The 14,912-nt window shown below is 45.8% G+C and overlaps 1 protein-coding gene across 1 annotated transcript in view; it reads left to right on the top strand.

Annotated features, from left to right (window-relative positions):
* Nucleotides 1-363: 363 nt before the first annotated feature.
* The window catches only part of GPR139 (G protein-coupled receptor 139), a 39,192-nt gene continuing 24,643 nt past the window's right edge, over nucleotides 364-14,912 (top strand). Inside the window, exon 1 of the mRNA XM_055339497.1 lies at nucleotides 364-487. Within this exon, the coding sequence (XP_055195472.1) occupies nucleotides 364-487 (124 nt within the window). The remainder of the gene's footprint in view (nucleotides 488-14,912) is intronic.

Raw genomic sequence — 14,912 nt, 5'->3', positions numbered from 1 at the left:
ATTGGCTGCGGGAAGCAGCGTCCCAGCTCCGGGTCTCCGAGGCGGGAGCCGAGCGGGTCCGAGGTGGGAGGCGCACCCGCCGGCGCTGGGAGCCCCTCCCGAGTCCCCGCGCCCCCGCGCCCCGCGCCAGGGCCGCGCGAGGACTCCCGGCGGGCAGGTGCGGAGCGCGCAGAGCGGAGCCGGAGCCCGGAGCCCGGACCCGGAGCCCGGAGCCCGGCCGAGGGTGGAGGCAAGTCCTGCGGGGAGAAGGCGCCGCTGCTCCAGCTGCTGCTCCGCCGCCGCCGCCGCCGCCGCCGCCGAGCCGGCGTCCAGAGCGGGGCGGGCAGGCCGGGCGCGGAGACGCGGGCAGCGAGGGGCGAGCTCATGGAGCACACGCACGCCCACCTCGCCGCCAACAGCTCGCTGTCCTGGTCCCCCGGCTCGGTCTGCGGCTTGGGCTTCGTGCCCGTGGTCTACTACAGCCTCCTGCTGTGCCTCGGTTTACCAGGTGAGGAGCGTGCGGGAGCCCCGAGCGCGGAACAGCCCTGCCCAGACCCCCGGGCCTGGTTATCCTCGCCCTGCGATCCCTGGCGCCCCCTCGGAAAAAGTTTAAGGCTTGAGGGCAACTGCGGACATTTAGAGACCTGGAGGGTGGAAAGGAAGTTGTTGTGGCCTGGAGGAGACTGTCGTCTGTCCCTGTGTGTGTGTGAGAGAGAGACGAGCGTGCGTGGCAGCTGATGGGCATGGTGTGAGTATGGGTGGCTGTGAGTGTGCATGTGGATTGGAGTATTTGCATGCGCATCCGAAGGGTTCCGCGTCCCTGAGGGGGTCCAGTGGGGGGCTGTGTGTGTGACTTGACTGCACGTCCCGACAGATGGCTTAGTGGGAGCTTCACTTCTCCTGTCGCCCCCCTCCCCAACGTCCACCCCAGCGGGAGGAAACCTCCGACCCTCTGCCCCACCGTGTGTCCCCCGCCTGATTCGAGGTGAAGCTAGAGGATCTGATGCCCAGCACTCTTTCTCTGGTGCCTGTGGGATGGAGCAAGGGATGAGCCCCTGTGACCCTCTAAGCGAGGAATGGGTCTCTAAGCAGGCTAAAAAGAGTCAGCGTGGTTCTGGGACCAGGCCTGGCCAGGCCAAGTGTCTAGAGACACACTTGAGGCCGCCACTTCAGGGGTCACAGTCTCCTTGAGGACATGCCTTGCCCCCTGGCTTGGCTTCCCTGTGCATCCACCCTGGGCAGCCTGTGACTGATGCGGATGTCTAGCTGGTCCCACATCTTAACGTCCTCTCTAAAGTGTGGCTGAGACTTGTGTTGAATTCCTGAAGAGAGCTGAGCTGCTGGGGGGGGGGGGGGTGCTTGCTGTTTGGGGGAGAGGAGGAGGGGCTTCCTGGGGTTCTAGCTGGAGATAAACCCTTCTTCCGAATCATCCCCGAGACAGTCTGGGTGGCAGAAAGATTCCTAAAGATCACTTGCAGGCAGATGAGAGAGGGACAAAAGGAAGCAGAAAGAAAAAAAAAATCCAACATACAGCCTAGAATCACAGCATCATCTACCCTGTCATTCCGCATCCTAGGATCCTGGGAACCTGGGAGCTGGATTTCTGAGAGGTTTGCTGAGATTTCCTCTTCGACACATTCAACTTGGTGGTCAGGCCCCCTGATAAGGTTGTTTAAATAAATCCCCCCTCCCGAATTTTGGCAGGCACAGAAAGCATAAGTTTACAATCACCGAACCTCTCCCCCAGCGAGTGATGAGGTTATTACTAACTAATCGTTCTGGCTGCCCTGGGAGAGACGCTCAGCCTCTGATTCACCCTGCTGGGGCAGCAGCACGTGTCCTGTAATTACCTTGAGCAGGAATTGATTCCAGTCCAGCCCACTACCTCCCCCTAACAGCCCTCCTGAGCCTCTCCCAAAGCTCTCTTATGGTGAGTGAGTTTTTGAGGTTGGTTATTGGTGACACTTGCTGAACCAGAGAAGTGACTGGCACCCTTTTCTTTTCAGCTCTCACATCAGAATTAGCCTGACCCCCTCCACCTTCACCCCCCACTTCCTCTGCCCACTAAAGTAGCTAACCTCTCAGGCTTTTCTGCTGAAAACCCTTTAAGGGCCAGAGACCTAAAGACACGAGGAGGTTCTAAGGGTCCAGAGCAGGAACATGAGGATGAGCAGAACACAGCAAAGCTCAGACCTTCAAACACCTCAAGGTGGAAGACGAGGTACCTCACATCCCCACAGCATAACTCCGATGCCAGCTAGGGCCTTCTTGACCTATAGCATTGGTACCTATTGTGTGCCGGGCAGTGGTAGGCACAGGCTCATCAAGGCTGAGCCCGGAATTTGGAGACTTATAAGAGGGAGGGATCGGGATGAGAACTGGGAAGGCTTTGATGGGTTCTTATGCTCAACTAACGGTTGTGACCACCTACTGTGTGCCCAGTGCTAAAGAGGTGCCAAAAGGACACAGGGACCCCTAAGGTACAGGCCCTGCGTTCAAGGAGCTCACAAGTAGAGCTTGTGGTAGATGCAGAAGGACCAAGGATTCTGGAAAAGGATGACTGAAGAGGCCAGGCTTGCAGGAAGACCATGGGTGGATAATGGTTTTGTTAATGGCTTGCCAGGTGGTTCAAAGGTAAAATCCTTAAGTCATTCTCTTACAACCATCAGGGCAGGGAAGTATGTCCTTGTAAATAAGGATGCGGCTTGTAGAATGAAGCAGAGCTGAGTGTTAACATGTGGACCTTCTATGTCTCTGTGCCTCAGTTTCCACATCTGTAAAATAGGCGTTAGGACAGCAGCTACCTCCTGGAATGATGGTGAGAAATAAAAATATTTATGGAGATGATGGTGCAAGTTAAGCACTCAGCTCAGTGCCTGACACACACTGATTGCTGCTGTGGTGCTGTAGTTGTGGTCTTCGCAAAGCTGATTTGGTTGTAAGGAGTGAAGGGGTACTACTTGGCATGCGAGCCAGAGAAGGGTCTGGGAGCCACAAGAAAAGCACTTAGCTCAGCGCCTTCCTTACTCCTCCTGCTGAGCTCACTACAGTATTCCCCTCCCCACCCCCAGCCACCAGCAATTAGCAAACCCTCATTACCCTGCTACTGACCGGGATGCACAGCTATGCTGGGTGTGAAGTAATAGACCACAGGGCTTGGTAATATTGTTGAAAACTGAGATTTTAATTGAATCACTTTTCCTGGCAGTGGACTCACTCCATTTCCAAATTCTCACAGGGGTGGTTGAAAACATGGGTGGGAACCAAGGGGTGGATAGGGAGTGGCTGAGTGTTTGACAATAGGGGAGCCAGTAACTAGGATAAAGCACAGATGTTTCTTACTACCTTCAGTCTCTAGACTGAAAAGAAGAGCTTAGGAAAAGTCATGTGGTCCAATACCCAACTTCTAGGAATGGCCCCAGACAGTCTAACTTAACTGGTCTGGAGTGGGTCCCAGGGGGTCCTAATGTGAAGTGGAGAGAGCTCTGCCACTTAAGAATTCTTAATCTTTCTGTACCACAATTTTCCCCATCTATAAAAAGGGGGGTATAGGAATAGTGTATATTAAATAAGACTGTCTATATAAAATGGCCTAGCACAGTGCCTGGACTGAGGAAAGCATGTATTAGTGCCTTCTCCACACTAGAACTTTTTCTATGTTAAATGCTTAGATTATTGCACTTAATCCCCACCACATCCCTATGACCTGTACATGTCCCTGAACCCATTTTACAGATGGGCAAACTGAGATTCAGAGAAGTAGAGCATCTTGTCTATAGTCACACAGTCAAGCCAGCACATAAACACTTTCGATTGCACCACAGCGCCTTAATTATTGCCAGAAAGTTCTTTTAACTAACTTCGGTTCTTTGTGCTGTGTACTCAGTGGAAAAAAATTGGTGTCCCAGCTGTCCCTAAAACTCTTTCTCTTTTCTCCTCCTTTTAAGTAAGCAAGATGTTTCTAACTTTTCAGAAATGCATACAATAAGCCAGCCAAGCTAACAAGGTAGAGTTGGGGACACTGATGGGGCCAACTGGGACAAAACAGTGCAAAGCAGAAGGCAGTGCAGGAGGAAGAGATGAGCCTAATGCCTGGGGGAAGAGAACGGCAGGGAGGACGGGTGAGCCTGGCTGATAAGGAAGAAGCAGAGTGAAATTAAACTGAGATTTGAAAGATATTTTTAAAATTTTACCTTCTAAAAGGCACCAGGGATGTTAAAGGAGACAAAGTAAGGAAGATGATAGCCTGAAACCACACGCCGCCCAGCAGATAGGAGCATTTCTGCAACTGCCAGTAGGGGAGCCAGTAAGGAGGAGAAAGCACAGGTAATACTGCCTGTGAGGATCGGTGCAGGATGGAGGTGATAAATCTTGTCACCTGGCAGATAGTCAGTGCTGTGTTACAGAGGAGTCACAATTGTTGTTAACCAGGGATAGGAAGATGGTGACCTGTCAGCTGGACTGAGCCCTCCAGATGTGTTCTCATTCACCGGTAAACCTCTTTCAAGAAAATCTAGTAAACAGGTTAAGAGTATAAGGTCTGGCGATAGATCTCGGGAGTCTGAGTCCTGGAGTTGCTACTTATAAGCTACGTGACTTTAGGCAAGTGGCTTTAACTATTCTGTGCCTCAGTTTCCCCATCTGTAGAATGGGATGATGGCAATAATGGCACATACCTCACAGCGCTGCTGTGAGGATTCAGTGGGCTATTCATTTAACACACTGCCTACCACATAGTAAGCACTCTACAAGTAATTTTTTTTTAATAAAAATTAGGAAAAGAGACCCCTGGGTGGCTCAGTGGTTGAGCATCTGCCTTCAACTCAGGGCATGATCCTGGGATCCTGGGATCAAGTCCCACATTGGGCTCCCTGCAGGAAGCCTGCTTCTTCCTCTGCCTAGGTCTCTGCCTCTCTCTGTCTCTCATGAATAAATGAATAAAATCTTTAAATAAATAAAAATTAGAAAAATATTTCAACTTGTTTTATGACACCAGCTTTACCCTAATACCAAACCAGACATTTCAAGAAAACTACTGATTAATTTTCCCCATATTGCTTCTCAGCCTTTTGGCCAAGATTAAGTGATTAATATTCCCCATGAACACACACACACACACACACACACACACACAATCCTCAACAAAATATGACCAAATCTAACTCAGGAATATATAAGAATAATAATAAACCAAGACAAAGTTGGATTTATTCCAGGAATGCAAGGCTAGTTCAACATTTGAAAATTGTTCAGTGTGATCCACCATATTAAAAAAAAACCAAAAAAGGAAATCCATATGATCTTTTCAATAGATGCAAAAAAAAAAGTATTTGACAAAATTCAACATCCATTCGTGATAAAAAATTACCAAACTAGGAATAGAGAGAGAACTTCTTTAACCTGATAAAGGGCATCAATCAGTAACGTGTAGCTGATAGCACATTAAATGGTGAAAGATGGAATATTTTCCCTCTAAGATCTGGAGAAAGGCAAGAATATCTGCTCTTGCTACTTTGATTCAACAGCTTACTGGAAGTTCCTAGCCAGGCAAGAAAAAGAAATAAAAGGTATACTGGAAAGAAGAAATTAAACTGTTTCTATTCACAGATGATATAATTGCCTTCAGAGAAAATCACAAAGACTCCACAAAAAAAAAAAAAAAAAAAAGAACCCTCCTAAGAACTAATAAGTGAGTTCAGCATGTTTGCAGGACACATTATTAATACAATACCCTATTGTATCTCTATATATTAGCAATGAACAATTTGAAACTAAAATTTAGATTTAAAAATAATAGATTTCTATGTTCCCTTGAAAAAATAGAAGAACTAACATTTGGCTTATATTCCGAGAAGACTGGCTGTGGCTGAGGAATAAGGCTGCTTTCCTATGCAGTTGCTTTTGTGTGGTGCGTGTGTGTGTGTGTGTGTGTGTGCACGCGCATGCACATTAAATAGGTAATGACATTCATATTATTCAAAAACCTAAAAATATAAAAAGGCACACATTGCAAAATCTCCCTACCATTCCTTTCCCCTGCTCGCCAATTCTCAAATCCACATCATCACCACCACACAGGTAACTAGCTCATCAGTATCTTGGTTCCTTATTTGTTCTTTCAGAGTATTTTAGTATATACACAAGCCAAGTATGAATAGAGGATTTCGACTCTTCTTTCTTTTTACTCTCCTCAAAATGAGCACATTGTACACATTGTCCTCTGTCTTGCTCTTTTTCCCTTAATATATTAATCAACCGTAATGGTATATTGAAGACTTTTCATTCTTTTATGAAACTGCATAGTATTCCATTGTGTGTTTGTACCATAATTTATTTAATGGCTGCTCCTTTCAAAAGTACATGGGCACTCTAATGTGAAAGTCCCTACATGCTGTACTTAACTGTCCTCTGTAACTTGTATGGCCCCTCTTTATGCACATTTGGCCTTAGGATCCCTTTTAAAACAGAGAGAAAGAGCACTGCATGAAGAGTCCTGGATTCCAGGCTTAGCTCTGGCAGTAATTTGCCGGGTGGGTCTGTCTAAGACCTGGGAGAGCTGGGCTCTGCTTATATAACTCAGTTGGAGACACGGCCCTTAGTTGGGACATAAGCACAGACCAATGAAGTAGCTATGGGGGAGGCTGGCTGGGCTGGGCCTTGGGCTGGGGTCCAGACCAGTAGCTTTGTTGTCCTTGCCTCTGCATGATTCTTATAGTGATCCCATGTGTCATTTCTGCTTTTGAGGTTGAGTATAAAATGCATTGCATTGGAATTGAATGGACATGGATTTGGATCCTGTATCTTACCCGAGTTTGCGGTGTGATCTCAGATATGATACTCCACCTCTCTGAGCCTCAGTTTTCATTTGTAAGAAAGTAGTCAACCAAGGCCAGCAGTTTTAAGCAAAAGGTCTCTAATGTCAAGCTGCCTAGGTTTGAATCCTAGCTCCCCTACCCACTCGTCTGTGACCTTGGGCAAATTTCTCACCCTCTCTGCGTCTCAGCCTCATCAGTGAGATGGGATCATAATAATACCTATCACATAGTATAGTTGTGAGGATCAAATGAAATTGTAAAAATGCTTAGCACCATTCCTGGCACGTTTGCTCTCATATGGAGTAAGATTCGGTAAATGTTATTAACCTTCTGTACTCTGCATTGTTGTGGTGGTAATCCAAAATAAAATATGCAAAGGCTTCTCACAATCCCTCAAACATTGTGGGAGTTCAATAAATAGTAGGTCGCATTGTTTTTATTGCCTGACAGGTCAACGTGCCTTGTAAATCTCCCTAAGCCGCACATTACTTTATATATGGGTCTTTTCCAAAAATGCACAATTCCACTCAAAGTGCACCCACCAGGAATGAAACTTTTTACCCTGGAAAACTAGGAAAGAATTATCCAAAGGATTAAGTGATCTATTCTAACATAAGCCTAAGGAATTTTTGTACCTCTCAGAGAGTTGTCTGTGGTTTAGTGAAACTTCCAGAAATACTGTTAGTCCAGAACATGAAACCTTCTTCAACTGAAGTTGATAAAAGGTCTGACAAACACCCAGCAAGCGCCCTACAGCCAAGCTCATGAACAGAAGTGGGGAAGTGAACACAGACCCTGCCACTGAACCTCCATGTGATCTGAACTATGAGGGCAACGCTGATAAGAGATGCCAGCCGTGCAGAGGGTACCATGAAATGCTGGGGGCAGAAGAGCACAGGCGTCTGGAATTCAAATACCTGCTAGGGGCAGTCAAATAGTATAAATGCACACAGCGGCCCTGTTTTAAGAGATGTTTCAATTACCTAAAGAATCTTGCTTCGCTGCTGTTTTTTGAAAGTACATGGCTCTTTTGGTCTAATTTTCCCCTCAGTGATAGAGATATCATATGTACCAAAACCACTGCACTTTCCTCTGAACAACTGCTAACACATATGTTGTAATTTCTATGTGCTAGGGATTCTTCAAAGCATTTTAAAAGCACTAACTCATTTAATTCTTCCAATTACCCTTTGAGGCACATGTAGTTATCATGCCCATTTTTCAGATGAGAATGTTGAGATACCCACAGTCACATAGCTAGAAATTGACAGTGATACTTGGTACTGCTGTCCCCTTATTATAAGAAAATGGCAGCCCAAACACAATGGCAGCTGACAGTTGACACTTGGGCTAGGTCATGAGGGATGGGAGTGACAGACAATAGGGAGGTTAGAAAGGGGAAGTTACAAAGTGCCACCATCACTCAGCTCTCCAGCCACTCTAGTATTACCAAATTCTTCCCAAAAATCTAGGAATCCAGATTTTTATGTGAAATATCCCAATGTTTCAGTGTTGGCAACTAATTCAAAAATTTTAAAAAAACACTCTGTGAGCCAGCACTGCATGTGCCAAACCAAACATATCTGCAGGCTTGAAACAGCCCACCAGGCTGCCAATTCACAAACTTCAGAGTGGGTAAAGCTTCAAGAAGCACCAAGAAATGCCAAGGGGGTCACAGTGGGTAGAGAATAAAAACAAGATGTGAGGGGGGAAGAGCAAGAAATAAAGGAGATGGAGACCCAAATAAATACGTGGCTAAATTTTTTAAAAAGCATGCCAATTCAAGAAACCAGGGATTTGGCATAACTGAAAGACAGAACTCCAAGTAGTAACCACAAATTGCATGTTGACAATGTCCTGGAACACAGATCCACCATATTTTTGTAAATGGAAGACCCCTTAAAACTGACGGCATGGTGTATTAGGATGTGGGCTCATGGTCCCCACTGACCTGGATCCAAATCCCAGGCTCATGACTTCCTATAGGTGGGGTTCTGACAAGTTGCTTGAACCTCTCTGGGCCTCAGTATTCCTCTCTGCAGAATGGGTATAACAGTACCGTTTTCACAGGGTGTATGGTATGGAGAAAATGAAGCAATGCATGGCCAGCAGGGGCCCCAGTGTCTGCCACTCTGTGGCTGCTGTTTTATGATGTGTGCAAGCACCATCATTTTATAACAGGAGGAAAACTTGAGACTTGACCCAAAGTTGCAATGCTAGGAATGGCAGAGTCAAAACCAGAACTCACTTTCCCAACCCTTACTTGGTTCCTTTCATTACAAATCACACTGCTAGTGGTCTCCCGAGGAATCAAAGTGATAGGAGTAAAGGAAAAACAGGCTGTGGAATCTTAGAGCTCAGAGTAATCATCTAGATTTGGGGAAGGGACTTGTTGTTATTGTTGTTTTATGTGGGATTATTTTAGGTGGTACAAGGCTGTATCATCATTAAATCCCTTTTCAGTTTTCTCAGGCCTTCTGATTCTGTCAAACAGAAAGTCTCATCTTGGTACTAGTGTCTTTAACACCTTTTCATGTGTACTAAATCTGCCTTTTTAACAGACAGAGCAGGCCTAGGGCTTGGTACCTAACTAAAATTTAATGTTGCCCTTGTATTTTTTTAAGATTTTATTTATGTATTCATGAGAGACACAGAGAGTGAGAGAGAGAGGCAGAGACACAGGCAGAGGGAGAAGCAGGCTCCATGCAGGGAGCCCGACATGGGACTTGATCCCAGGTCTCCAGGATCACGCCCCAGGCTGAAGGCGGCACTAAACTGCTGAGCCGCCCAGGCTGCCCCTGTTGCCCTTGTATTGTCATTGTATTTATGTTTAAGAATATCTTCTGCTTACAACAGAGATGGGTGGGTTTGTTATTCAGGGTTGCTATATGTCCATGCTGTCCAATATAGAGACCCCCCAGCTTCATGTGTCTATTGAGCACTTGATATGAGCACAACTCAGGAACTGATTTTTTTATCTGATTGCACTTCAATTAATTTACAATTAAGCCTTGATACTCAATTCAGTTATTGAAAAATAACTGTATACTTGGAACAACTTGGGTATATAAATCTAGTCTTTTCAACTGTGTATTTTATGACATCTAAACAGAGATCAAAGATTTCCACTGAAAAATTTAGCATCCAAAGAGAAATGTGCCCCGAATGTAAAATACATGCCAGACTTTGGACATTTAATATGAAAAAAATTAAACATTTCACTAATAATTTATATTGATTACATTTTAGATGAATACAGTTAAATAAAATATATTCTTAAAATTAATTTCACTTGTTTATTCTTATTTCGTTAATGTGGCTGCTAGAAATATTGAAATTGTATATGTGGCTCACATTGCATTTATATTGGACAGCAGTATTATATAAGGTATAAATTCAGAGGAGAAAAAGGGCAAATCACTTTTTTAAAAAAAGAATTTATTTATTTATTCATGAGAGACACAGAGAAAGAGAGGCAGAGATATAGGCAGAGGGAGAAGCAGGCTCCATGCAGGGACCCCGATGTGGGACTTGATCCTGGGACCCCAGGATCACGCCCTGGGCCAAAGGCAGGCGCTAAACCACTGAGCCATCCAGGCGTCCTGGCAAATCACTTTAAAACAAAATGTTAAGTAAATGAAAGTACAGGGAACACAAGAAAATGGCAAAAATCATAACATTGGTTGGCCAATCACTACCATCTGGGAAGCCCTAAGCTAATACAATGCCCTTAATACAGAAACTGAGGCCCTACAGAGGACAAGGAATTTCCCCCAAGGTTACATGGCTAACCAGGTGTGTCCCTGACCCCATATCTTTTAGATTCTGAAACCAGTGTACTTTGACTATTGTAAGAGGGATAACCCTTCCATCTCTACCCTCACTATGTAATGGAAATGGAAATGTAAAGAAGGGATGGTCAGGGTGTGGAAAGGATGTGATTACCTTGGATCCTGGTGGGATTCAAAGTGAGGGAACATCTCTGTGTGGATAAGCCAGGATCTTTGCTTTTCCAGCAAGTGAAAGCTGAATGACTTGGTCTTCTCTTGAGTAAAGGTCATGACCAGCTGAACTACACTGAGAGTTGGGACTTTTAACTGAAATATGTTTTCATTTTGCCCCATAGAAAAAAAAAATGAGACAAGAAACCAGAAAGTACAATTAGACAGCTGCATCTGCATTTATTTTTTTAATAATAAATTTATTTGTTATTGGTGTTCAATTTGCCAACATACAGAATAACACCCAGTGCTCATCCCATCAAGTGCCCACCCATCCATCCATCTGCCCTTCCAGCCAGTATCCATCCATCCATCCATCCTTCCAGCCATCCAGCTGTCCATCCATCCATCCATCCATCCATCCATCCATCCATCTATCCATGTGCCTGGCACTATCAAATACTAGGCTGTGTTAGGCTCATGGCAAGCCTGAAAAGACCTACTCCCTGTTTGCATGTGCATGAGGAAGACCAGCATGATCACAAACCTGAATAAATGTAAATAGTCATGTGTAAAATGAACATCAAGGAGAGGCACATGATGATAGGGGAGCTTTTCAGGGGGGACTTGCCCATGGGGAAGCCAGGGAAAGCTCCCTCAAGAGAAACAACTGGAACCAGAAGGCTGAGGAAGGAAAGAATGGAAGAAGCGAGGGGGACAGGCTTTGCAATGACTCTTAGGCAAGAGGGGACTGGTGCCACATAGCAGAACAGACAGAGGGTGAGTCTAGAGCTCCAAAAGGCAGTCTGAGGACAGGAGGAAAACAGGGACTGAGATGCAAGCAGAGGAAACAGGAAGCCAGAGCTTTGTAGAAACCACACCAAGTGACCCTGAATTGGGACAACATTCTACAGTGTTAACTCCTTTTAACTTCTGGTATTCACCAGCAACTTATTTTCTTTACCCTCTCACTGCCATATTTTTGGCAGCTGAAGACCTGGGGCAATTGCTTTTCTACCAAAGACGTTCTTACCGTTTTCAGCTAAGTGCAGTGAAAACTATCAGCCACATCACTTCACAGGAAGGACTCTCCACAGACCCACACACAGAGTCACACACACACACACACACACACACACACACCAACATACAGAGGTGTATGTACACACATGCACACACATACGTATGCACACACAGACATACACAGACATAGACACAAACAGACATGCACAGACAGACCCCCACAGGGAGACATACACAGACACATGCATGTGCTCTCTCTCTCTCTCTCTCTCTCTCTCTCTCTCTCTCTCTCTCTCCTCCCACAGTCAAAGGTATAGAATGGCCTGGTGATTCTGTTCTGGCTACTGCCCTCTGCTTTTAGCATTCCTGGCCTCACCACCACAGTTCGGCTCCACAGAGCTGCTGACAAGAACCATCATCTGCCTCTTGAACAAAAAGCAGTGGCTTCCCTGGAAGGTGGCAAAATGGAGCAGTGATTGGAGAAAGACCTCAGGAGAGGCCAGTGCCATGAAGAGGGTAGGGATAGGCATTCCTTAAAGGAATCACAGGCCCACACTCTCGACCTTCACAGAGCCTAGTCCCCACATCATGTCCACCTTCCACATCCAGGACCCTTCCAGAACACCACCTGTCCTCGCCAGAAGGCATCAGGAAAGTAACACTTGGCTTAGGAATTAGGCATATCTGAGGGTTCGAGTCCCAGCATTGCAACTTTGCTAGTCATGAGGTTGTGAGCTCATATTTACCTTTTCTGGAGCCTCAGTTCCCTCATCTGACAATGGGGGTGACAACATCAACTTTATTCATTTAGCACATATATGTGGCACCCCTTTTAGGAAGGCATTGGAGGAAAAACAAAGATTGCCTGCACAGGCATACACTCTACTGCAGAGACAAGCAGTAAACAAGTAAACAGATGTGTAAACAACACTATTTGAGATACTGATAATGCTATCAGGAAAGCAGCATGATAAGGCAATAAAGAACTACATCAGATAGGGTGGCAGGATGGAGCTCTCCAAAGAGCTGATGTTTGCACTGAGAATGGAATGATGGGAAGGAGCTGGCCACAGGAGGCACAGGGGAAGGGCATCCCAGGCAGAGGGACCCACCAGAGTAAAAGCTCAGGGGTGATGAGCTGGAGTGAAGGCAGAGTTGTGTGGCTGGAATATGATGAGCAAGAGGCAAAGTGGCAGGAGATGAGGGGAAGAGGTGGACACGGCTGGACTATGGGGGCCTTTTGGTCTACAATGTGGAATCTGGATTTGATTCTAAGAAGAGATGGGAGGCTTTTAAGCAGCTGACATGACCTAATCTGAGTTTTGCAAAGGTCTTTCTGGCTAACGTGAGGAAAAAAAAAAAAACAGATGGAAGGTGGGTTAGGAGGAAAGCTGCAAGAAGTGGAAGCTGTTGTAGCATGAATGATCCCTGGGCTCCAGTAGGAGAGAGTGAGCAATACCTGTGAAGTGCCCAATGCAGTGACTGGCACACAGCAGGAGTGTAGGTCAAGGGTCATGTTCACAGCTTCTGCAGTCCTACTCCTACCCCATCCACCATCACCTCAGTCTCCAAATAAAACAGCATCAGACAAGTGAAATGAGCAAACTAACAATGTCCTCAGACATCAAGGACGTCTGTGCCTGGCTCTCCGGGCACTGTGGCAGAGCGCCCACAGCACAACAGAGAGCTATCATCTTGGTTGTGGCAGTGGGCAAGTCCTGCTAACGATCCAGCTGTCAGTTGCAAGAGTCCTGAACAGAGAGAAAGCAAGTGTCTGGACAAGAAGAAAAGGGTCACCTTCAGTGCTGTCATTTGACAAATGAACAGAATTGAGTTCTGGCCAGCACGGTAGAGGGACATTGTCACCGTGACTGCATTCAAGTCTAATGACCCAGGGTACAGCAGGAGGATGAGAATAATGCCCCCAAGATTGAGGTGGAGACTCCAAGGACATCCTGAAAATGGGCAGAGAGAACTTATGGAAGGGAGGAAGAAAATGGTGGTTTGCCTCATGGATCTTCTCAAAGTTAGACCTTCTGGCCAGAAGTAATAAGAGGACTTTTTCCCCCCTTAATCACTGTAAGCACTGAATGCTTCCCTCAAAATGCTAGTCTGATACATGCTGGTTAACATCCTTCTCAACCACCTTCAGATAACCTTCTGAAGAGGCCTGGATTGGGTGTCATAGCCAGCCAACAGCTGATAACCAACCAGAAACTCAGACCTCTCAGAATGTGAAAGAAGCCTGTTGTAGGTTTTCTTAAAAAGCAGCACCTTGCCTATTAACATTCAGAGACAATCTCATAAAAGTTCAGATTTCTCATGAGTCTTGGAAAATTTTAAAGGCTGGAAAAACTGAGCTCTCTCTGACTGTTGCCAAGTGCCTAGAACCAAGTAGCCAGAACCTCCTTTATATGGCGCTTGTGCTATCCAGCTCACTGCGGTCTCCACCTTTCCCTATTGTACCCCTAGAACAGACTTTTATATAAGTATGTACCTGGCCTACTTCTCTCACTTATGTTCCCTGCCTTGCTCTTATAGGTTTTTATTTTTTTAAGATTTTATTTATTTATTTGACGGAGAGAGACAGAGAGAGAGAGGAGAGAGCAGAGAACACAAGCAGGGGGAGAAGTGGAGGTAGAGGGAGAGGCAGACTCCCCACTGAACAAGGAGCCTGATGCAGGGCTAGATCCAGGACCCCAGGATCATAACCTGAGCCTAACTAACTTAGTTGCCTAACCAACTAAGCCACCCAGGTACCTCACTCCTGTAAGATTTTAAATTTACTGTGTAATTGCCTTCCTCAAATTTGACTATGTATATCACATACACACATACACACACATCCCATATCCTTTTACACTATTACACTTTTAGCTTCATCTCCTCTTTCCAATCATAGTAAATGCTCTCCTGCAAGAAGGGGAGTTTGATGAAAATCTGGATTTACGATCCACTGGACTTTCCAGCTGTGTGCAGTTAATTTCTCTGTCAATTTCCATATCTTTAAAATGAAGCTAAAAGCATCCTCCTTGTTGAGGGAAATACATGAGACAACATACCTACCACATGACAGGTGCTTAATAAATAGAAGAGATTTTTTAGGGACACCTGAGTGGCTCAGCGGTTGAGCATCTGGATTTGGCTCAGGGCG

The sequence above is a fragment of the Nyctereutes procyonoides genome, unplaced genomic scaffold (assembly GCF_905146905.1).
Source record: "Nyctereutes procyonoides isolate TBG_1078 unplaced genomic scaffold, NYPRO_anot_genome, whole genome shotgun sequence".
Taxonomy (NCBI): Eukaryota; Metazoa; Chordata; class Mammalia; order Carnivora; family Canidae; genus Nyctereutes; species Nyctereutes procyonoides.
The sequence above is the reverse complement of the archived record's forward strand: the minus strand, read 5'-3'. Positions and strand labels throughout refer to the sequence as shown.